The 25,747-nt window shown below is 41.1% G+C and overlaps 1 protein-coding gene across 1 annotated transcript in view; it reads right to left on the reverse strand.

The window, feature by feature from the left end:
• Positions 1-25,747, reverse strand: part of bmpr1ba (bone morphogenetic protein receptor, type IBa) — a 342,233-nt gene that overhangs the window by 134,671 nt on the left and 181,815 nt on the right. The window contains exon 3 of the mRNA XM_069925682.1: positions 13,988-14,146. Within this exon, the coding sequence (XP_069781783.1) occupies positions 13,988-14,045 (58 nt within the window). The 5' untranslated portion in view covers positions 14,046-14,146. The remainder of the gene's footprint in view (positions 1-13,987; positions 14,147-25,747) is intronic.

A 25,747-nucleotide genomic window follows, 5' to 3' on the forward strand; every position in this document is an offset into this window, starting at 1 on the left:
GCTACACCAACCATGCTGCCCAATTACATTGAATGTGCTTTCGACTGCCGTAAGACAGATAGATTCGCCATTGGCAGAAATTGCTTTAAGTGCCTCTTACAAACAGAGAAAGTGAAACAAAGAGGCTGTCACAGAGTCTAGCCCAAACCATCAGCAGCCTGAGCTCCAGATCCAAACCTCAGACACAATGAGGAACCCTTTAGTGTCCTCGGCATTCTATCACATCCCATTTCAATACCTAGTATCCCTTCAATCAGTCTCAAGCCAGCCTCTAGCAGTCCACCACCTGGTGTGAATCTTTCATTCACCACTACATTTCCTGTGACTTGATTCCAAAGTTTTCTACTGGATTTAAAACACCTTAAAATGTCCAGAGCAATGCACTAGAGAAACTCAGCAGGTCATGCAGTATCCACAAGAAGTAAAGGGTAAGTAACATTTCTGGCTTGGGGCCTTCATTAAGGTATAAGCAAAAGGAGGTAGGTGCCTGAATAAAAAAGTGGGAAGATGGGGTGGAGGAGAGGAGAGAGGAAGGGGCAGTGGGGAGGAGCACAGGCTAACAGGTACGAGATCATTGGTCGATACATGAAGAAGGATAGAAGAGAAGAAAGTTGCAAAATCATAAGGAGGAGTGGGCTGCTCTCTAACATGAATGGGAAGGGAAGGGGTGAGGAGCTGGAAACAGAAGATAGGAAAAAAGAGACTCAGGGAAGCTGGTTAACAGAATGTCTCAGTAAATGAAAGATCTAACTCAGCTCTTTCCAACAAGTGAGATTAAGAGGAGATTGGACATTCAGCATTGGCCCCTTTTCCACTAGCACCTTGTCCCAGGAATTAACGTAGAATTTATTGGGACAGGGTCCAGTGCAAAAGGAACATTGTCCGAATGCCGGCGTCAAATGATGTCATTTCACGGCAGGGATTAACTACCCCGACTCATATCCCTGGCGTCAGCTGATACTGTTATGTGAAAAAGGGACAGCAGAAAGTCACCTGTTTCCAGTTGAAGATAGAACAATCCGATGCCCGGGGATGGGTTGTGTTCAGTGGAAAAGTAAGTAGTGACCCAGTTAATAGTGGTCCAGTGGAAACAGCAGAAAGGGCTTCCAATCCCAGGACATTGCATAGCCAATTAACCGGCAAAGGGGCTATTGGTCATGAAGGAACCTGTATGACACCAATGCCCAAAAATGAATTTGAATTATATTTTTTATTGTCACCTGCACCAAAACTCTATTTTGAGTGCTATCCAAGCAAGTCAGTCCAATACTTAATTCCCACAAGTTGTGCAAAATACAGCAAAAGAGCAGAATCTACCCTTATGGCGAGAAAGTTCACTTAAAACTTTACAAGAGCAGCATAGTTTTACTCTTCTGTTGGTGTGAGAGTACAAGCAAAGCTGATGGATGAGGCCATGCTCTTGTCTCATTGAGGGATAGGCCATCAGTAGCGACTAGGCCTCAGGTGGTGAAAGCCTACTTAAACACTACCTGACAGCCTGTGGTCAATGGTCATGGTCACTGTCTCTAAATATCTTTGACATTGTTAATAAACAACAATTCCAATGGATTTAAAGAATTAAAAGATGATTAAAATATGAACAGAATGCATTTTTAAAAACAGTTATCAATCCATTCATGCTGATTATCAGCATCCCTCTCCACTGATCTCCTTCACCAGCACTTGGACAGTCGCCCTCTGATCTCTACCCATAAGTGCTTTAGTGAAAGTACCCCTCTGTGCAGTGATAGGAAGCATATCAGTAAATTGGTAGGAGTGCAGAGATTCACAAAAGACCCAAAAAAATGTGTTGCACCTCCACTCGAACTATCCTCAAGCACATCTTGCTCCATCTATGGCAGAGTTCATGAGCCCCACAGTGGCCTTACTGTCACCCCTGGACACAACAAGTTTATTTTCACGTCTGAAGATGCAGCAAACAGTCCAGATTGACATCATAAACATAGTACGTTACCTACTATATAATCATAAAGATAATCTATTTACTGTAATTGAAAGTATACTGACTGGCTGCATCACAGCCTGGTTTAGCAGTTCAGCAGCGCAGAAGGTAACAAACATAGCCAGTCCATCATCACAGGTTCTAACCTCCCATCCACCGCAAGCATCTGCGGTACCTGCCTCAAGAATGCAGCCAACATCTTCAAGGAACCCGATCACCGTGATCACATCTTTTCACTACTACCTTCAGGTAGAAGGTACAGGAGCCTGAAAACCAGCACCTTTAGGTCAGGTAGACTCACTGTCTCCACATAGTCCTGCTGATCGAACTAGTATCATCCTACCTCCCCTGGTCCAGTCCTTCCTGACATCCATCCACAATTCCTCACATGCCCTGCCTCTCTTCAATAACTTCCAATTCCCTGAACTTGACTGTCTCATTTGCACTATGGATTCAGGTGCCTGCCTGCATTTTGCTCATGCTTTGATGAAGGGCTCAAGCCCGAAAGGTTGATTATGTATCTTTATCTTAGCGATATCATGTGCATTGAGTGGCCTGTTGAATTTCTCCAGCATTGTGCTTTTACTTCAATCATTGTGTCTGCAGACCTTTGTCTTTTACTCCTTTTGGTTCAGTAATAGTTTATTTCCAATAGCTATCAGACTCTTGAACCTCCCCTTGTTAAAATGTCTGCTCCAAACACCACAAACTCCTTTTGGTTCAGTAATAGTTTATTTCCAATAGCTATCAGACTCTTGAACCTCCCCTTGTTAAAATGTCTGCTCCAAACACCACAAACTCCTTTTGGTTCAGTAATAGTTTATTTCCAATAGCTATCAGACTCTTGAACCTCCCCTTGTTAAAATGTCTGCTCCAAACACCACAAACTCCTTTTGGTTCAGTAATAGTTTATTTCCAATAGCTATCAGACTCTTGAACCTCCCCTTGTTAAAATATCTGCTCCAAATACCACAAAAGCACTACCTGCACTATTGCAAGAGGCCCCTTTTTTTTTGCACTAGTGTTATTGTGAATATTTATTATCTATCTATCTTCTGTTATAATTTTTTTTTCTTTTCATTTCATAAGAATTTTGGTTCATACGCACATTGTACAAGGCATAAGACAATAAATTCATCAACAAAAACATTATAAAATGAAGCCAAACAGGTTCTTATACAAAAACTATAATAATAACTTAATTATATTAATGACAATAAATACATAAGGTAGAAAATAAATATTCACAGGTATCCCCATGCAAAAAGTATTACAGACTGTCCTTTTGTGGTGTGGGAGCAGTCCCTAATTAGTGTAGCAAGGGAAGGTTCAAAACCCATATAGCTGTTGGGAAAAAAAAACCTGTTCTGAGCCTGGAGATGTTGGTTGCTGGTAGAAGTGCAGAGTTACAGAGAGGGAGAGGGAGGGGAGGATTGGGAGAGAGAGAGAGAGAGAGAGACAGACAGACAGACAGACGGACAGATCAGATGGTACAGGACAAAGGCAGCATAATTATACTGGCATGAGGCTCATTCAGGAGTCTAATTACAGCAGTAAGGAAATACATTTGAATCTGGTGGCGCACGTCTTCACACTTGTGAATCATTTTCCCCCTGGGAGGGGGAGGGGTAAAGAGAGTGCAGCCGAGGGGTGGATGAGACTTTTTATGTGTTGGCTGCTTTTCCAAATGGAATGGAAGCAAGTAATCCTCAATCCCAGCGGGCTAAGATACACTGCAAGTTGCTGCAAGCTGGATACCAAAATTCATTCGTGTGCCATAATTCACAGCTCACTCTGCAATTGACTCATTGAACCCTTCTGTATATGTCTGAGTCCCTGACAGCATTGAGTATAAATCTTTGTTTTGAAGAGCTCTGCAGCCTTACTTATGCAGAAATTAGATCCAGTCAAATGCTCTGTTAGTATAATCAGAGTTATTGTGGTGGTGAGGTGGGTCTGACTCCCTGTATGCTGGTATACACTACACCAATTTCCAACACAAATACCACCCAAATTTTTGTGCTGTGAAACCAGCTTCAGATCCAACATCATCAAATTCATAAATACCTGAATGTGATGAGGTAGGACCTGAAGCTAGTTTAACAGTACAGAAATTGGGGTGAAATTTGTGCAGGAAGCTAAAATTTTATGTAATTCTGCAAATAATTGAGTTTTATTTTTATAGTGCAAGCTCACAGAAAATTTTCTGCCAGTTAGCTTTTATTCCCTTGAGGGGAAGACTGATCTATGCAGAGAACACTTTTCACAGTGGGCGTGGGGACAATCTGGGGAAAAATCAGAGGGTGCATAAATCCAAACTTTACCCCCCCGCCCCCCCCAACCTTGCTCCTAATTAGTCTTAATGATACAGTCTAAAGCAAGAAATCCGCTGCTCCCTCAGATTGGCATGCAGATCAGATTGGCAGAGCTTGGAAGAGCAGGGGTGGTAGTTTTTCCTCACAGAGTCCTAGCTATTCGTTATCCCTCAATCAACAACATGACAACAGTAGATAAATTTCTGGGGACAAAAGGTAGCAAGGGATCTAAACAGCCCTTCCAGTAAGGCAGAGATTCATATGCTCTTTCTCCACCCAACCTTGTCCATTGCAGTTGGTGCTCTTGATGTAGCCTTCTCAACATTGGAAAGACCAAATACAGACAAAGCACTTACATTCTCTCCGCAGTGGCAACCTTGTGCTCCTCCTCGGTGGTGGTCATTTTAACCTCCCTCCCCATTCCCAAGCCAACCTTTCTGATGATGGACTCTGCTCCACTCACCTACATTCAAAATTCATCTCTCTGTGTTTTACATACAGTACATTTAATGAGGCAGCCTCAATTGCTTCCTTGGCAGATTCATTACTCAGCAGGTGAAGCAGTTCCTCCTCATCACTGCCTTAAATCTACTCCCCCGAATTTGAGTCTTCAGGCAATGCCACTAGTTCTGGTCTCACCTACTAGTGGAAACACCACGCCCCCCCCCCCCCCCCAACCACCCGCCGTTTTTAGCTTGATCTTTCAAATTTTTTAATGATTATATAAGAACCGCACTCCCCCTGCCCCCCCCCACATTCTTTGAAACTCCAACGAATATTGTATCATTTCATTTCTGGAATTAGCATGATGAACATCCTCTCCACTGCCTCCAAAGCCAATATGTCCTTTCTCACATAAGGAGAGCAGAAATGCATGCAGTACCCCAGGTGTAGCCTCATCACTACCCTGTACAATTGCAGCAGTACCTCCTTGCTCTTATGTTAAATCCTTCTAGCAATAAAGGCCAACAACCCATTTGATTCTTGATTACCTGATGCACCCACAGTAATTGTAAAGTTTGAATTGCAAATATCCTAAACATTTGCCAGATAAAATTCAGAGAAAATGGTTACCACATTTAATTAATTGCTAACTTTTTAAACAAAAAAAGTCTTAACAGTTTATATCAGGTCATTAGTTGACCGATTTAACACACTGGTTTGAAACACATTACGTTGGGCACAGTTACCTACCTAATGGCTTACCTGCAACTGACCAGTTCTATTCATCCTTGACTAAGGCAATCTCTCATCAGTTAACAGTAACTGTTAACAGTTAATCTGTTTTAATTTTCTTCACTAAATTTTAATTGGCCACACTATTAAATATTAGCCAGAATATAAATGTGCATAGAAGCTGCCAAACAAAGATTAATGTGTCACACATTTTCTGATTGGTTTATATGTTGTGTTAAATTAAACAACACTCAGTGTTCAAAATGTTCTTATTTCAAGATCACCAGTTTTAAAAAAGCATTTAATGGAATTGGTTGATACCTTCTAGAATTTAGATGATATTAACTTTGAAACAGTCACATAAGAAATGATCAGGAGGATAAAATATTGGTCTAGCATCCTGAACATTAGTAAAATATTGATCATGTTAATCAAGTGGTAAGTAATTACTGGAGTCACTAGAGAACATTTTGCCTCAATGCCATGCTCAGGGTCTACCAATGAAGTTACCTACCAGGCAAGCATCCAGAGCTCTGGAACACTGATCACTAAGACAAGAGTTCAAATTAAAAGTAAACAGAAAACCATAGAATTGCTGCAAAAAAAAAAATCTAATGGTCTTCAGGAAAGGAGATCTAATATCCTTCTCTGATTTGATCTGTACATAACTCCAGACCAATCAATGTGTCTGACTCTTAAATTACTCCACAGTTCAGGGGCAATTGGGGATGGACAACTAACAACTAATGACGATATTGCTAGCAATGCCCAGATCCCAAGGGTGAGCCCAAAGACTTGACTATACAACATATACTGATGCTCGATAATTGTGCACTCAGAACTGTTTGGCCAAGTACTACACTGGCTCTTATCACACAAGAGTGTGGCACAATTCGGTCCTTTGGCCCATAATGTTGTACTGGCCCACATAAACTTAGACCAGCATCAATCCAACCTGTCCAAACCTCACAGCCCACACACCTCCTTCGCTCTTGAAACCATGTGCCTAACAGAACTCCATCTACATGTTTGCAAATGATTCCACTGTTGAAGGCTGGATCTCAAACCATGACGAGACAGTATACTGGAGATAGGGAACCTGGAGCCTGGCATCAGGACAACAACCTCTCCATCAAAGTCAACTGAATTAAGGAGCAGGTCATGAACTTCAGGAAGTAGGGTGGAATACATGGCTCTGTATATACCAACAGTACCAGGAGAGTTTCACCAAAAATATGTCTGATTTAACTCTATTGATGCTTCAGCCAAGAAGGAGCACAAACTTCTCTACTTCTAAATTTAAATTTAGAGATACAGCAGCACTGTCACAGGCCAATTCTGCCCTATCTGTCCATGCCACCCAATTTACAGCCATTAACCTACACACCTGGTATGTTTTTTGAAGGATGGGAAGCAACCGGAACCCTTGGAGAAAATCCACACAGACACGGAGAGAATGTACAAAATTATAGACAGCCCAGGTTTCGATTGCTGGCACTATGAAAGAGTTGTGCTAACTGCCACACCAACCATGCCAACTAAGAAACCCCATTGTATCTCACCAATTTTTAAGTGCACCGTATAAAGTATCTTCTCCGGATGCATCACAACGTGATATGGAAACTGCTTTGCCCAAAATTGTAAGAAATTGCAGAGAGTTGTAAACACAACTCAGACCATCACACAAATCAACCTCCATCCCATTGACTCAGTCTACACTTCCTGCTGAATCAAAAAAGCAGTCACAATCTCTTCTACCCCCCTCCCACAGGACAGAAGATATATGAGTTTGAAACCATGCACCACCAGATTCAAGGACAGTTTCTTTCCTGTTGTTATCAGACTACTGAACAGATTTTGCATGAGCAAAATTATGCTGCTCTTGCTGTGTTTCTCCAGTATTTTCGTCAAGGGACTCTCCAACCAGATGGCTTTAACATAGACTTCTCCAGTTTCTGTTAGGCCACTGTCTCTTTCTGTTTTCTATCTCTCTGTCTCCTTTCCTCCAGCTCTCCACCTCCTTCCCTCTCCATTCGAAGAACTATCCCCTCCCCTATCCCTTCTCATCCTGTGGACTTATACTCCTTCCTTGCCCCACCAATTTATACAGGTGCCTGCCTGCTTTTTGTTCATATCTTGATGACGGGGTCAGGCCTGAAAAGTTGGTTATGTATCTATTATTTCTGCATAAAGAGCGCTGTGTTACTTGCTGAGTTTCTCCAGCATTTGTGTGTATAACTTGTTTTTATGCTGCCCTTACACTGTTTTAACTGAAACTTTTCTCTGTAACAATATACTCTGCATTTTTGTTTTATTTTGTACTATCTGCTATACTCAACAATAGGTTGACTTGCCTGAATAGCACACCAAATCAAGTTTTTCATTGTATCTCTGTATTTGTGACAAAAATCAATTAAATTCAATTTGGCCATCCATATGCACTGTTCACAGAAGTATTTTGTTCCTTTAAGATTTTTGTAATCCTATTATTCCTGTTTCTACTTTGTCTTAATCCTATTGACCCATCCTCCTTTGCCCATTTTCCCTGCTTTTGCTTCAAATCCAGCAAGATACAGAGTTTCTCTCTCTCTCTCTCTCTCTCTCTCTTTTATTCTCCACTCACACTCTCTCTCTATAGATATTGTTTGACCTGATCTTGGTTTCCACCCCCCACCCTTCCTTCCTTTCTTCCTTCCTTCCTCCCCCTGGGTTAATGCTGCATTTGGGTATTGACAGCAGGTACAGAATCTTGCCTCCAACATGCCTGTATAAGCCGCAAGAACTGCACAGGAAATTCTAGCCTGAATTTGGGTTCAGGTTTCTGGAGGGTGGCTGGAACTTATAATCTCTTGAGCCACTGTGTCCAAGGCTGACATTTTGGTTTATTTATTAATTTTTCAGAATCTGAGCATTACAGGCAGGGAGAGGTTTTAATTCCCACGCCTAACTGCCCTTGAGAAGGTGATAGCAGGGCATCTATTACTGGCCTTTGTGGTTAAGATCTCTCTGCTTTATTCGTGCTCTGTTTAACCTTAGTGGCAAGGGTGCAATTATCTATCTTGTCGTGTTCTTTAGAGGGCAGTTAAGAGTCACAAATAGGCCAGTTCAGATAAACATAGCTGATTTCCTGGAGGTCATTAGTCAACCAGAAGGAATTTTACAATAGTTTATAAGGTCATCACTATCAAGACTGGTTGTTGCTTTTTTTCAAATCCAACGTTATGAACTAAATTTAAATTCCACAGCTCCCTGATGTCATTACAGCACAGCTTTCATGTAATATCATTGCATTAATATGCGTTACAAAAATGCCTTGTAGCAGAAGTAAATAGAGAGCAGCATTACTCCGTCACTGCTGAACAGGTGCAAGGCCATATACAAATGGTAGACAAAGTTGGGCTGGGATCCAGAAGTACACCAGATGTCTTTATCGGCAACAACTCCAGCATTCAACAAAACTGTGTGCTCAATGTTTGCAATGAATCAAACTTGATAAAAACTCTAACCATTGACCAATTCAGAGATAGGGCATTACCAATGCCCAGGGCAGTATGTGTGCAAGCTTTGCTACTAACTTAACCACCATTGATTGAATTTTAAATGCCAGCTACAAATCAGCGATCTCTAATCCTGTTCCACATTTAAAATGTTTTGAGCGCCATGTGTGTTTTGTTGCCTCATGTCTGTAAGAATTCCAAGGCCATGTGACACAAAAGTTTTACAATTAAAACTACCGGTGAGTGAATGGTAAAAACATAAAAACAAAAAAGACATGTATTTCTCTTGTACCTTTCAGGAGATCTTGGAGTATTTTGCAGCAAATGAGGTGCTCTCAAAGTGTGGATGTTGATGTGTCCTGAGAAAAGTAGCAACTAGTTTGAGAAAAAGCAAGATCTTAAAAAACAGCAACGTGATAATGAAGCACGATACAAGCTTCTGTAATAGCCTCAGCAAGAGAAAAAAGATGGTGGATATTTTGCTTTATGAAGACAGGAATATGAGAATGGTTGGGTTATAGGGAATGTAAGAAATCCTTCCACTCTTCCTTCCTTAAAATACCATCAGGGGTCTTCTCATAACCACAAAGGCCACTTGATTGGTGCTCCATTCCCACAACCATCACTTGCTCCACCATCCTTGCACACAGTCACAGCAGTTTGTAACATCTATGAAATGCACTGCAGCAACTCACTGAGGATCCTTAGATAGCACCTTCCAAACACATCCCCTCTAATGGTGAGGGCAGGGGTGATGAAAGTATAGAAACACCATTACATGGATACTGCCCTCCAATCTACACACCATCCTGATTTGAAAATAGGTTGTCATTCCTTTAATCTTGGGACAAAATCCTGGAATTTCTGCCCTACCAGGTATTGTGGGTAGACCAGGACCTAAACAATTGCAGGGGTTCAAGAAGGCAGCTCACCACTGGTTTCTTAAATTTTCCAACACATTTTCACTACTACCTTTTTAATATCTCACTGCTACAGTTGGAGGTTCCCACCTGCTTCAAAAGGGCTTCAATCATCCCGGAGCCCAAGAAGGACAGAGCGAGCTGTCTCATTGACTATCTCCCAGTAACACTCACATCTATTGTAATGAAATGCTCTAAGAGTTTGGCATGGCCAGAATTAACTCATATATAAGTAAATGCATGGATCCACTGCAATTCACCTCTCACCACAATTGCTCCACAGCAGATGCAATCTCATTGGCTCTTCACTCATTCCTGGATCACTTAGACAACAGAAACATGTACAGCAGGCTGCTTTTTATCAACTGCAGCTCAGCTTTCAACACCATCATCCCTTCAGTACTGGTCAGCAAGCTTCAAAACCTGGTCCTCTGCACCTCCCTCTGCAACTGGATCCTCGTCTTCCTCATCGGAAGACCACTTTCAGTGTGGATCAGGAACAACGTCTCCTCCTCACTGACGACCTCAAGAACGTGTGCTTAGCTCACTTCTCTATTCTCTCTACACCCATGACTGCACAATGTGACCAGGCACAATTCAAATGCCATGTACAAATGTGCTGGTGACTCCGTGGTTGTAGTCAGAATCACAGAAGGCAATGCGAAAGCCATGCAGGAGTGAAACAGATTAGCTAGTTGAGTCTAGGAGAACACAAACCAGTCCTCAACAAGGGGTCAGTATTGGAGAATGTAAAGAACATCAAATTTCTGGGTCTCAAAATATATCCTGTGGTCATCATGTCCATGCAGACATGAAGAAGGCTGCAGGTGTACCATGGAGAGCATTCTGACTGGTTGCATTGCTGTCTGGTGTGGAGGTGCCAATGAACAGGACAGGAAAATGATACAGAGGGTTATAAACTTGGCCAGCATCATCACGAGCATTAGTCTACTCCATTAAGGACATTTTTAAGAGGCAGTGTCTCAAGAAAACATCCACCATCATCAAGGACCCTCACTACCCAGACCACGTCCTCTTCTCACTGCTACTATCAGGAAGGAGGTACAGAGGTCTGGACAAATACCCAATGTTACCAAAACAAACTTCTTCCCCACCTCCATCAGAATTCTGAAAAGACAACGAACTATTGATACTACCTCAATTTTACTCTCTTTTTTTGCATTAATTAAATAACATATTTATGGAATGTAATTGATGGCAATTTTTGCCCCTGTAATGCACAATAATGCTACAGCAAAACAGCAAATTTCATCACACCGGCTCATGACAATAAACCTGATTTTGTTTTGGATTCTGATTCTGATCCAAGGGTAAAAGTGGGCCAAGCCTGTGAAGCCCCTCGGCCCCCGATGGAATAAAATAAAATCTGCGTGAGAGAAAAATAATCCCTTTCAAATGAGAACATCTGCAACAGGGCTGCATTTCTTTTCAGCACTGCACTGGAGCATCTGGTTTGCTGTTTTTCTAACCAAGAGACAAAGTCTCACAAGCAAACCAATTAAAATCTTCTGCATATGCAGCCATTGCAATGTGATGAGAAGAAAATTACACTAAACTGCAACTGCGCATGCAAAGCATTCTCACACACAGGTTTCCCAGCTGAGGTGTGTTTTCATTTTTTTCCCTATGTTTCCCTGGCTTTCAGTTTGCAGTAACTCTTAAGATGCAGCCCAAGACCAGAGAAGTGCTACTCTAAACTTTCAATGAAAATATTGGATTAAATTGTCACAAAATAACCAGCTTTTTTTTTACAAAAAGGTAAAGAAAGGTAAACAGTGGGCAGCAGAGTGCCTTGTGACAATCAGCAGGCCTTTGACAGACATTCACAGGATGACATACTTCACTTTAACCTCTGCCTGCCCTTTTAATATGATAACCTTGGCAAGGTCTTAAGAAGAATGTGGACATGTTATCCCCTCTGCCTCTGTACAAGAGCATAACCCAAAATTTTTTAACTAATCCTTTGAATCCGGGGGGGGGGGGGGAAACCCAAACTATTTTTAACTTTGAACAAATGAGGGCTTTCAGTTAAGAATTACACTAAGAGTCTCACTTGATTCTCTCTCCTTAAATAAACAAGCCTATTTTAAATATTTTAAAATATATATTGATTTCATTGTGTTTGAAATATCTCTTTGTTTCAAAAAGTATATGACTGGTTGCATCAGAGCCTGCTGTGGGAATTGGTCTGCATAGGAAGGTATAGCCAGGTCCATCACAGGTTCTGACCTTCCATCCACTGCAAACATCTATGTGAGGCACTGCCTCAAGAAGGCAGCCAACATCTTAAAGGATTCCCATCAACTGGTCACAACCTCTTCATGCCTTCATGCAGGTCACTTTTTTTGCATTCACAAGGAGGGGCCACACACCTGTCCACATTGATAGGATGGAGATGGAGAAGTTCAGAACCTTCACATTCCTGCAATTCCACATTTCAAAAGCTTCTCCTGAAGCCTGTAAAGAAGGCATACTAATGTCACAACTTTCTAAGGAGTCTGAGGAGATTTAGCCAGTCATTGAATACTCCATCCAACTTCCACAGGTGCAACGTGGAAGGTATATAGACAGTTTGCATCACAGCCTGGTTTGAGAATTCGACTGCCTGGGAAAGCAGAAAGCTCCAGACAGTAACAAATATGGCCAAGTCCATCATAGGCTCTAATCTCCAACCCACTGAATCCATCTTTGTGAGGCGCTGCCTTTAGAAGAGAGTCAACATCATAAAGGACCCCCATCTCCCTGGTCACAACCTCTTCTCACTGCTACCTTCAGGCTGCAGGTACAGAAGCCTGAAGACCAACACCTCTAGGTTCAAGAACAATTCTTTTCCCATAGCCATCAGGCACTTGAACCTCCCTTTGTTACGTGAATCATGAAATTCTCCAACAACACAAAATAACTTCTGCACTCTTGAAAGATCACTTTTTTTTCCTATTGGGATAACTATGAATATGTATTATCCTTCTATTTTTCATTATTATCAGTTATTGTTTCTTCTTAATTCAATGAAGTGTACTATTGCGGTTGTTTTTTTCAGTTGCTCTTTTTTGGTTTTTTTTTAATATGATGCATCTGTTTGGCTGCAACAAATCAGAATTTCAGTGCATATGTACTTTGTACAATGTGCATGACCATAAACTCATAATCATTATTGGTGTGCTGCTTCATCATGTGGGATTAAAGACTTAATTGTTTTGTTAAGCATGGGCTATAAATTCAAGTGCTTGCTATCACCTTTGCATACCCTATATACTGATATTTACGATCTAATCACAAAGTGTGCACTATAAAACGCAAGCATTGACTTCAGCCAAAATTCAGTAGCCAAAGTACAACTACACGTAGTCAACTGGTCACAGCCTACCATCCCACTTGCCCTGAAAGTGAATGTATTATTATCACACAGTCTGTGGTACATCATTCAATGGGGCACATTACTGTGCAGTAATGTGTACATTGCAATATACAAGTAAACACATTATTCTGTTGCAGAAGTCATTATCAGACAGAGCTTCATCACAAACCAATACAAGCAGTATTTGACTAGACACTTGGATCCACCACTGATGGTTCATTTACTGCCTCCAGTTGATGTACAATTCCAAATGCAACACAACATCATTCTGATTTACAACAGAGGTGCCCGACTTAATAGATTGAGGATATCAGCTTTCCGTTCCATCCTGAATACAACCTCATGCAGTGTTTTATTATTCATTTAACAGAAATCAAAAATTGCAATCAGCCCCAGGAAAACGGGCAGTCACTCTTAGGATTCCTTCTGGCTTCTCTTGAATGGAAAACAACATCAACATCAGAGAAGAAAAACATGAGTGCGCAAAGAATTCAAAACCAATGCCTTTCTGATAACAGTGGGGAGTTCCTTAAGTCAGAACACATGGTCAGTGTCTGAATGGACCAAAGACTAAAATGGCAATGTTCCAACCCACCACGGGAATGGTGGTTTTTAATGAAAAGTCACATTTAAAAGCACCTCCGCGCTTTTGAAAAGGCAAGGGTAACTTCTCTGCCAACAGGCAGGAATCACTGGTGAATAATCCTAGTGGCTTGCAGTGGTGACTGCACACTTACCTCCGGTGTGTAATGAAAACAGCACGACCAGAGACACAGGACCTGTGAGCCAAATCATCGCCTGGGTCCTCAGGTCCCCTCTGCAGCAGCTTCTGCCTCCTGCCTTTAACTGGAGCTCTGGTCAGTTAAGCAGCCTCTCCAGAGATCTCCTTGTGAAGCCTGCAGGTAAGAAATGTGAAAGCAAGATTGTTAGAGACAGGCTGTTTGCAAGTAGAGCCCTGTTGGACACCACTGGAGAGGATAGTCAAGGTCTGACACAGGAGTGGACTTTGCCACTGGAAACATGGACTGATTTCACCCAAGGTGAACAAGATATTTTTTGCAAGAACTCAAACACAATTTAATTCATTGTTGAAAACTTGCAAAAAGGCTCCAAAAAAGGGGGAAAAAGTTCTGAAAACCAGGAGGGACTCCCAATCCTGTTCATGATTGTTAAAAGGATCCAGGTCTCTCATTTTGTATTGAATGGAGCCAGTACAAACCTCCCACTGGAAAAGACAATCATTCTGCGACTAATAAACGTTCCTGGACTCTGATTAACCCATACCACATTCAGAGCACGTCTTCCCTCAGCTTAGAGAGTGCTGCCAAATTGATGTGCTCACTCAAAAAAGAACAAACAAAAAGAGGGATCAGGAAAGAGGGAGGAGAAGAGATAGAAAACACGGGAGGGAACAAGAGAAAGTGGGGGGGGGTTAGAGGTAGAAAAAGTGCAGAGAGCGAAAAATACTAGTGAAGGAGAACAGAGAGTGCAGGAAGAGAAAAGGGGGGAAAGTGAAAGGACAGGGGGGTGGGTCAGGGAAAAGGCACAGAATGAAAATGAGAATTTGAAGGCAAAAAAATGGAGAAAGAAAACAAGGCAGTGGAGGGAAAATTGGGGGAAGGAAAGAGAAAGAGTAGGGATGGAAGGAGTGAGAAAGGGGAACGAGCGAGGAGGACAGGAAAGCATTTGGGAAAGAGAGAGAGGGAAGAACAGAGAGAAGTTGTATGACTTGCCTGCAGCAGTCACACAAATGATGTGCTTTCTCACTTGTTCTGGCAGCTGGACTGGACTGTCACCACTGATTTGCATTCAGGCACGGATTACATGTGATAAGGTCTGACCTTATTTAAGTATTCACACATTAAGGCCCCTCATAGTGAGCAGCTGAAGACAAAAAGCCCCTCAGATGTTCAGGCCATCAATCAGCCTCACAGTGGGTCGCCTGCCAAACCCTGCCACTAAGCTCAGGACTCGTTCAGAGAGGGGGAGGTGAGGGGGGGGGGCGTGGACAGAAAACGAGAGAAAGGGGGCGGCTCTTGGGCTGAGGGGCACTTTAATAAAGTCTAAAAAAGCTGGTCACAGACCCAAGAAGCTCATTGTCGTGTATCTCTTTCAGAAGTCTCACTGCTAAATTAAAGCATCTGCTGGGAACCGTTGACCAAACTCAGACTATAAAAGATAACCCTTCAAACTTTAAATTCCTACACCTGTGTCCACTGTGGGAATAGTTTCTGCACTCTTCTTATGAATCAAAATAAACTTGAAGTAACTGCTTGCCCGTAATCTTGTTAAACCTTGTTGTTTGTAATGCCACACTCACAGCCCCAAACATACAATCCATGGCCCCTAGTTTCATGCCTCTATTCTTCACCGGAACACCAGCAGACTTAGGCTGCCTGTTTAAACAATTCCGCCCCACAAAAGAAAGTTAAAACAAACACAGTTTAGAAGGGAGAAGCAATCCGCGGCAATGAGTGACAAGGTGCAGGGAGGGCATGGAGCAGCTGAAAGTGTGTCTGAGGTAAATGAGAGGGCGAGCAAGCATGGGGGAAGGAGAGAGGGAAAGAGGGGGAGAGAGGAAAGAAGACGGAGAGGAGGGGGAAGGGAAGAGGAAAAAGAAAAAGGAAGGGGGAGGGATTGGGGAGGGAGAGCAGAGAGGGGAGAGAGGGAGGAGGGAGGGAGAGAGATGGATCAGGATTGGAAGGGGGGAGAGAGACAAGAGGGGGAGGGAGGAAAAGAGAAAGAGACAGATGGAAAGGAAATGAGGGGTGATAAGGGAAAGGAAAGAGAAAGGGGGGAGAGAGGGAGAGGGAATAGAGAAGGAAAGTGGGAGAGATTGATAGGGAGAGAGACAGGCAGAGGAGGAGAGGGGAAGAAAGGGAAAGAAGAAAGACATTGAGAGAGGAGAGAAAGGAAAGGAGAGAGTGTGAGTGTGAGTGTGTGTGTGTGTGTGTGTGTTCTCTTTGATAAAGCCTCCTGCAATAATTTTCATTACTTTTCCTAACTGCAGTCTAAGGCTAATTGTGCCGGTGCCACACACACGCACACAGACATAGAGAGAGAGATAATGACAGAGACAGACAGACACAGAGCGAGAGAGAGAGAGAGAGAGAGAGAGAGAGCGAGAGAGCGAGAGAGATGACAGGAGAACCAGAAAGGTAAGGAGGCAAGGGATTAATTGAGCCAAATAAGAAGGAAAATAAAGGAAGGGGGAATGGCAGGAGGATTGAGAATATGAGAGAGAAAGAGAGAAGAGAGGTATAGGAATACAATAGAGGAGGAAAAGGAGGAACAAGCTTTTGGCTGCTGAACAAACAACATATCTTGACCTTCTTAATGCAATGTTTGTGCATCTGTAACTCAGTGCCTGTTCAAGCATTTCACTTGGAGGACTCCCTCTTAATCTTTCACATAGCCTCACACTGCCAGGAGACCGCCAAGTTCCTCAAACATTTCAACCAACTGCATAACAGAATGCTTTGAAAATGACCTTTTCTTGCAGTGATCCCCAATCAAAAGATGGAAGACACAGAAGCCATTTAGCCCTTGAAGCTTGCTCAGGCTTTGAGAACAACTGTAACCAATCATGTGTCCCTCTGCCACTGAATCCCCACAAACTCTAGTTCCCTAAGTGTCCACAATGCTATCATTCTTAGTCCTGAGGTTACTCAGCAGCTGAACACCCACTGTTTGAGGCTGAGAATTCAGAATTTCATAATTTTCCATATCATTTTCTTAGGCTTAGAAGGGTACAGATCAATTGCTGGTAAATGGGATTAGTATATAGTAAATGTGCACTTGATGGTCAGCATGGATGTGAATGGTTGAAGGGCCGTTTTCTGTGCCACATGACTCTAACAACAGTCGAGGGAACTGACTGCTCTCACCAGTAAGTCTGGAACTCGGGACACAGTCCCAGGATAAATTGTGATTAAGATGAGGAGAAATTTCCTTACGGGAAATCTTTGAAGTTTTCCATCTGTGGGTGCTCAGACCCTGAGTCCAGACAAGAATGGGATGGGTGGCTTTATAGGCACAGACAGAATCAGTGGACACAAGCTTCGGCAGGACAGAAAAGCTGAAGTTGTGGATTTACTGTAACGTCAGCAGGCAAGGCTTGAGGGCTTTATATCCTTTTGCTGCCTGTGTAACTTTACAACAGTAAACTTGTCACACTGCCATTACAACTTAGAAACCTAGAAAATAGGTGCAGGAGAAGGCCCTTTGAGCCTGCACTACCATTCAATATGATCATAGCTGATCATGTGACCAGTACTCTGTTCCTGCTTTCTCTCCATACCCTTGACCCCTTTAACCAATAGGACAACATTCGACTCCCTTCTGAATATATCCAACGAACTGGTCTCAACAATTTTCTGTGGCAGGGAACTTCACAAGTGCACAACTCTCCCAATGAAGAAAATGTCTTCTAAATGGCTTCTGCCTTATCCTTTGACTGTGCCCCCTTGCACTGGACTTCCCCAAGTTTCTGACCAGTGATGAAGCTGTGCCCCAAAGGAGCCTGTAAGCCCAAACTAATTCCAATCATCCACCACACAAATTGCTGGGTAATTGTCAGTGAATAAAATCAAGTACATTATTCAAAAACTTGTATCTTCAAAATAGTAAAATCCACCCCCCCCCCCCCGAGAGAAAACAAAAAAATATTTCTTGGTGGAAAGAAGCATCTTAAGAATGGGAGGAGAGATGGAGTGGAGGGAGAGGATCCACGGCCATGAAGGTTGAAGGTATACCAACACTAATGGAGTGTTGAAATCTGGAAATGCTCAAAATGTCAGGGCCCAGAATTCCTGGAGAGCTGAATGCCTGGTTATCGTCACTCAGATAGCACTATCATCTCTGCACAATTTATATTCTAGTACTAGTGCAGAAAGCTAACTTCCCAGAAGTGCAATGATGGCAAAATAAACACCCTCTTGTAATCTGCATGTGGAAGATTGAAGCTGCAGGCTTTCCTCTCGTTCGCAATTGAACATCACGATGCAATTCTGCCTTGAAAGCACCATTTAGCAATCTTCGTTCCAAATGTGGAAACAGCTGGAATGAACGGAAGTCAGTATTTTCTTAAATGCAGCAAGCCAAAGAAGTAATTTTACTTAAGGAGCACAAAGCTGTAAAGGGTTGATCTCGCCAGGACACGAGTTAAGGTTGAATGGCACTACAGGACAGCTGAGGTTCTTCCCTGTGCCCCTGAACCGCTCTCAGTTGGTAAACTCCACCAGATCTGCATTCAGTTGGAAGAACTATTGGAAAGGGCAAGGGAAAGGCTAGACTTCTAAAAAAAATACAACCAAAAATAATTAATTGACGGACTTTGGCAATAGAAAGTAAGTATTGTACCACAGGCTGCCCATGGGGCACTCCGAGATCCTGATTCAGCTGAATTCCAGGCTTGTTTCAGCCAGAGTTGCCAGCTGGTTGACATAGCAAGGGATGCAATATCTACTGTGCTGGCTACAACTGCTCATGTCAATGGGGGAAGAGTCAACTTCTTGGCGGGCACTCTCTTGGGACTGAGAATGATTCTCCTCTGACTTTGTGGGTTCTGAAGGGGCTGATGAGGCCAACATAAATGCCCATCCACTGATGAAGCATTTGGGGTAAGAGGGGTGAGTGCTTTGTGTGTGGTTCAGAGGAGATTATTATAAGAGTAATAAAATAATTTCCAGCAGCCCTTTCTCAGAGTCGTCGGAAAATTCACTGAGGTCTGAACCAATTTTCACAGATGCAACGCATAAATAATCTGGTCGAACTGCATCAGAGCTGAGGACGGGAGCTGCTTTGCCCAAGTTCACAAGAAACTGCAGAGTTGTGAATGCAGCTCAAACCATCGGACAAACGAAACCTGACCATCAACTCTATCTTCACCTCGTGCTGTCTCCAGAAACCTATCAACATAATGAAGAACCCATCACACCCTGGCCGCACTATTCTATCCCCTTTCTGCTGGGCAGAAGGAATATCAGCATGAATATATCCACCTCTAGATTCAAAGGCAGTTTCTTTCCCCTGGTTATCGGACTCTTGAATCGGTCTCTCATTGGCAAAAAATTACTTTTCTTTATGACCTGCACTCTTTGACTGACTAAAGAGAACTAGGAAGGGGCTCATGTAGAGTAGGATATCTACTAAAGGCAGCTGAACAAAATGCCTGATCCTATACAGAACATCTCAGAAGATTCACCGAGATAAAATTATGGATTCCAGAATACCAGGTCTCCACTGCAATGAGTTGCAGCCAACAAATTCTGTTACTTTCAGGATTTCTAACCCCCCCCCCCCTCTCAAGGTTGCTCCTCGTTGCCTGAACAAGATCATAAGACCATAAGATATAAGAGCAGAAATAGGCTATATAGCCCAGTGAGTTTTCCCCCACCATTCAATCATGTGCTGATCCATTTTCCCACTCATCCCCACTCTCCGGCCATCTCCCCATAATTTTTGATGCCCTGGCTAATCAAGAACTTAACAATCTCTGTCTTAAACACACCCAATAAAATCACCTCCACAACCAAACGTGTCAACAAATTCCACATTTTCACACCCTCTGGCTAAATAAATTCCTCTGCATCTTGTTTTAGGAGGACAGCTTTTAATCCTGAAGTTGTGCCTTCTTGTCTTAGACTCTCCCACCATGGGAAACAACCTTTCTATATATTCTCTGTCTATGCCTTTCAGCATTCAAAATGTTTCAATGAGATTTTCCTTCATTCTCCTAAATTCCAATGGATACAGACCAAGAACCATCAAACATTCCTGGTATCATCCTTGTGAACCTCCTCTGAACCCTCTCTAATGTCAGCACATTCTTTCTTAAATGAGGAACCCAAAACTGTTCACAATACTCCACGCAAGATCTCACCAATGATTTTCAAAAGGAAGTTCACGTGAGGTTTCTGTCTCCACTCTCAGCCACTCCTGGGGTTAGCAACCTCCTCTCATGAAGTCTCCAGGGGTCCCCAGCTCCCACCTCTCCCAGTGCTTGTCATTTCTCACCCAGTCCTACCACTTCAAGACTGCCATCAATTGACCTCAAAAAACAATTGGCTCTCCCCGAAACCAATCTGAAGCAATAAAGCACAAACCACCAAATGTTGGCCTGAGTTAACTGTGTAAATAAATTAAAAACTCCAGAAACTGATTTATCACACAGAAATATACATGCCTTAATAAATTTTACAAATAAAATTATATTAAACCTCCAGCAAAAAATTGATTGAATAATTTTCGGCCCCACACAAGAAATAAACAGCAAAGAATGATCAGAAATTATCCTACTCTTATATTCAGCTTGAGTGAAACGTGCTTGCAAATGTGCTGATGCTAAACAAAAGTCAATCCTCGAAAATTAATCAGGACGTGAAGAATAAAATGAAAAAATTTCCTCAGTAGGATTCTCCAGTCCTCTATCAAATTCAGATCTTTCATCAAGGAAACCAATTGAACTGCTGCTTTCGATTTTTTTTCACAACTTTCGGAAATTTATCCAATAATGGGTCTAACACACAACTGAAGTCTGCCCCAATCAAAATATTCTCCTTAGCTTGACCTAAAGCTAAGAAAGCTTCAGACACAAACTGTTCATCATCAACATTAGGTGCATATACATTCAATAAAGACCATGGCTCAGCAAAACAATTTACAATTAATCATTAAAATACGACCAACTGATACCGAGCAAGAAACAAGTTCAAATGGTATTTTCTTATGAATCAAGATCGCCACTCCTCTTGCTTTTGAATTAAAGGAAGATGAAAATATATGTCCAACCCAGTCCCTCTTCGATTTCAAATGTTCTGTTTCGGTTAAATGAGTCTCCTGCAAAAAAGCAATATTGACTTTCATCTTTTTTATATAAGCTAAAACACATTTTCTCTTAATCGGATTATTTAAACCCTGAACATTAAACGTTGCAAAGTTTATATTAGACATTATTATCAAAGTAAAACTCAAACAACAAATACAAAACAAAAACCCTTAACTTTCTATCCCTTCTACTAACTCAAAAAAACCTTAAAACTCCCCTTAAAAGCCCCCCTTACTTTCTATCTCTTCTAATAATTCAAAAAAAGATTTAATCTTAAAGCTTCCCTTGATAAATGATCACCAAACAAAACAGCACTACCAAGTAGTAACTCCCCCCTTAGTTGGGTGTGGACAGAAATAAATCCCCCCCACAGGTGGCAGATGACTTTAGAAAGCCTCAGCGACCTCTCTTCCCCCAATCGGACACATAAAATGATGTCTAAATCAGCTCACAGCCCCATTCATTTTAATCCCAAAACTTGCTCCAGATCAATAATATCAATCAAGCTCTTTGAGAGATTCCCATTCCCGTTTCCATTCTCCTTCTCAGATATCCTCCTCTTAGGTGAAGAGTGCCTTTCAACAGCCCTATCAGGCAGAGAATTAGCAAAGATTAAAGCACCATAGTCATTCTCAAAATATTGTGATTGAAAATTACCATAAAAAATTTTCAATACTGCAGGATATCTAAAAGAAAATTTATAACCTTTTCTCCAGAGCACCTCTAGCAGAATTAAACTCTTTACGTCTCTTAATAATTTCTTGACTCAGATCTGGAAAGAAAAAAACCTTATTTCCCTGTACCATCAACGGGGATTGATATCTACGTGCATTCTGAACTGCTACTCTCAAAATTGTTTCTCTCTCTTGATGTTTTAGACAGCAAATCAAAACAGCTCATGGTGGTTGACCTGGATATGGTTTATTCTTTAAAGCCCTATGAGCCCTATCCAACTCCAAACCTTCTGGAAAAAAAGCTTTTGATTGGGTTAAATGGAATTTTTTTTTAAGTTTTGGAGAAATATAGATTTGGACCGTTATTTATTGGTTAGGTAAAGGACATCTCCATCGGGCATACAAAACTCAAAATGGTCAACCAGTTTACCTATCTCGGCTGCACCATTTCATCAGATGCAAGGATCGACAACAAGATAGACAACAGACTCGCCATGGTAAATAGCGCCTTTGGAAGACTACACAAAAGAGTCTGGAAAAACAACCAACTGAAAAACCTCACAAAGATAAGTGTATACAGAGCCGTTGTCATACCCGCACTCCTGTTCGGTTCCGAATCATGGATCCTCTACCGGCATCACCTACGGCTCCTAGAACGCTTCCACCAGCGTTGTCTCCGCTCCATCCTCAACATTCATTGGAGCGACTTCATCCCTAACATCAAAGTACTTGAGATGGCAGAGGCCGACAGCATCGAATCCACGCTGCTGAAGATCAAACTGCGCTGGGTAGGTCACATCTCCAGAATAGAGGACCATCGCCTTCCCAAGATCGTGTTATAAGGCGAGCTCTCCACTGGCCATCGTGTCAGAGGTGCACCAAAGAAGAGGTACAAGGACTGCCTAAAGAAATCTCTTGGTGCCTGCCACATTGACCACCGCCAGTGGGCTGATATCGCCTCAAACCGTGCATCTTGGCGCCACACAGTTCGGCGGGCAGCAACCTCCTTTGAAGAAGACCGCAGAGCCCACCTCACTGACAAAAGACAAAGGAGGAAAAACCCAACACCCAACCCCAACCAACAAATTTTCCCCTGCAACCACTGCAACCGTGTCTGCCTGCCCCGCATCGGACTTGTCAGCCACAAACGAGCCTGCAGCTGACGTGGACATTTACCCCTCCATAAATCTTCATCCACGAAGCCAAGCCAAAGAAGAAAGAAAAAGAAGAAAGGCATGATATAATAATCCTGTAGCAAGGTTGACGACAAATGGTCAAACTTCTTCCTTTTTTAAATTAATGCATTCAACTCATCAAGATTGTCCTTTGTCGCCAGCTGTATTTGTGATGGTCATTGAACCGTTAGCTCAGGCTATCAGGCAGAACGAGAATATTACAGGTATAAGGATTGGACAGGATGAATATGATTAATTTATTTGCTGATGATGTTTTGATATATTTAACTAATCTGGATCAATCTTTAATTTATTTGCAAAATTGTTTAGAACTATATGGTAAATTATCTGTAAATAAAGTGAATTGGGATAAAAGTGAAATGCTATCAATTTCTGAAGGAAATTATGATCAATCTAGACAAATTAATAGATTTTGATGGACTGATAAAATTAAGTACTTAGGGATAATGATTGATTTAAATTTTCAATCATTGTATAATTTAAATTATGTACCATTAATGAGAAAGGTTAAAGCGGATTTGATTAAATGGAAAGATTTACCTTTAAATTTAATAGGTCAAGTAAATTGTATAAAGATTAATATTTTTCCGCAAATTCAATATTTGTTTCAATCGATTCCTTGTTCTCTTCCAAAATCCTTTTTTCAAGTTTGAAATAAAGTAGTTCGAGAATATTTATGGAAAGGAAAATTAGCAAGAGTAGCGATGCATAAATTGACCTAGCCGTATGCTTTGGGAGATTTGCAATTATCTAATTTTTAAAATTATTATGAAGCATCTCAATTAAGATTTATTAATCATATGTTAGATATTTCAAACCCTCCTAGTTGGGCTAGGGTGGAATTGGCTGCGATATTGGAACCTTGTCCCCATCAGTTTGTATTTAAATGGAATACTGTCTTACTGCAGAAATATAATGTACCAATTTTGAAACATTTATTAGAAATTTGGACTAAAAGGAATTTATTAATAGGATCAAAAGGTAGTTTATCAGTTCAAACCCCAATATATCAAAATAAATTGATTCCTTTTTCATTGAATAATAGAGTTTAGAAGATTGGTGGATAAAGGAATAAAAAGGTTGCAGGATTGTTTTGAAGAAGATAAATTTTTATCATTAAATCAACTTAAAGAGAAATTTGGGATTTTAGTTATTATCAAATGAGGGCCTTAGTGAAAGATAATTTTGGAAGAGAAATAAAAATTTCTAAGTTAACTAAATTTGAATTTATGGTTTCATATTTTTCAGATAAAGGTTTTATATCAAAAGTGTATGCATTATTACAAGATACAATGGTTAAAAAAATAGATACAACTAAGATTAAATGGGATCAGGATTTAAGTTGTGAGATGAGTCAGGTGGATTGGGAAAATATGTGTTATGATGGGTTGACTAAATTAATTAATGTAAGATATAGTATGGTTAATTATAAATTTTTGCATCAGTTATATTTAACCCCTGAAAAATTGAAAAAATATGGGTTTAGTAATTCAGATCTGTGTTTTATGTGTGGATTATGTGTTGGAAGATTTCTACATTTGGTTTGGTTTTGTGATAAAGTTCATCCTTTTCTGGTTTAAAATTAGGATTTTTCTTCAAAGTTTGTTTAAAATTCAATTTCCTTTAGATCCAACAATTTTTTTGTTCGGTTATTTTACTCCGTTAGTGGACTTGGGGTTGGATAAGTCTCAGACAGCGTTTATTTGTCTAACATTGACAGTTGCCAGTAAATGTATTGCAATGTCTTGGAAAGATGAAGTGGAGTTAATTGTAATTCGATAGCATCATGAGTTGAAGTCCTGTATCTACATGGAGAAAATAACATATAATTTACATAATAATTATGATTTTTTTTGTTAAGATATGGACACCTTATTTGAAGAATATAAATTTAGTAATATTGTAAATTACTGAGTTTTTCTTTATTTTTAATGCTTCCCTTTAGGGATCTGTTGTGGGAGGGGGAAGGGGATGGGTTTGACTATTAGACTACTTATTCTGTAAAAGTCTGTTTATTTTTATTGAAAAAATACTAAATAACATTTTTTTAAAAAGAAATATACATGCCAATTAACCTTTGCAAAGCAGCAAAGTTAATGAAATTTTTTACTAACTGCAAATGTGAATATTAATCTATCCTTTTATATTTATAATCTTTTTTGCTATCTCATGACACATTTTGGTAACTTAATGTGTTCTTTTGTAGTTCATGCATCTTACCTATTTGGTTACAGCAAGTAAGAATTTCAGTGTATCTCTACATTGTACTCGTTGTGGTAAAGTTGATTAAGACATTGGTGAGGCTAAATTTGAAGTATTGTGTGCAGTTTTGGTCACCTAGCTACAGGAAAGATATCAGTAAGATTAAAAGAGGGCAGAGAAGGTTTACTAGGATGTTGCCAGGACTTGAAGAACTGAGTTACTGAGAAAGGTTAAGCAGGTAAAGACTTTATTACCTGGAGCAAAAGGGGAGATTTGATGGGCATAGTAAATGCACGCAGGCTTTTTCTACTGAGGTTTGGTGAGATGCAAACCAGAGGACATAGGTGAAAAGCGAAAGGGGAGAATTTAGGGGGAATTTCTTCAGACAGAGTAATGAGAGTGTGGAATGAGTTGCCAGTGGAAGTAGTGAATGTGGCCTCAAAACTTTTAAGAAAAACAGACAGATACAACAATGGGAGGGCTATTGAGGATATGGACAGGGTGTAAGACAGTAGGAGTAGGTAGAACAATAGTTTGGCACAGACTAGAAGGGCCAAAGGGCTTGTTTTTTCTGCTGATCTATGGTTCTATACATAT

The sequence above is a fragment of the Narcine bancroftii genome, chromosome 3, assembly GCF_036971445.1.
Source record: "Narcine bancroftii isolate sNarBan1 chromosome 3, sNarBan1.hap1, whole genome shotgun sequence".
NCBI classification, from domain to species: Eukaryota; Metazoa; Chordata; class Chondrichthyes; order Torpediniformes; family Narcinidae; genus Narcine; species Narcine bancroftii.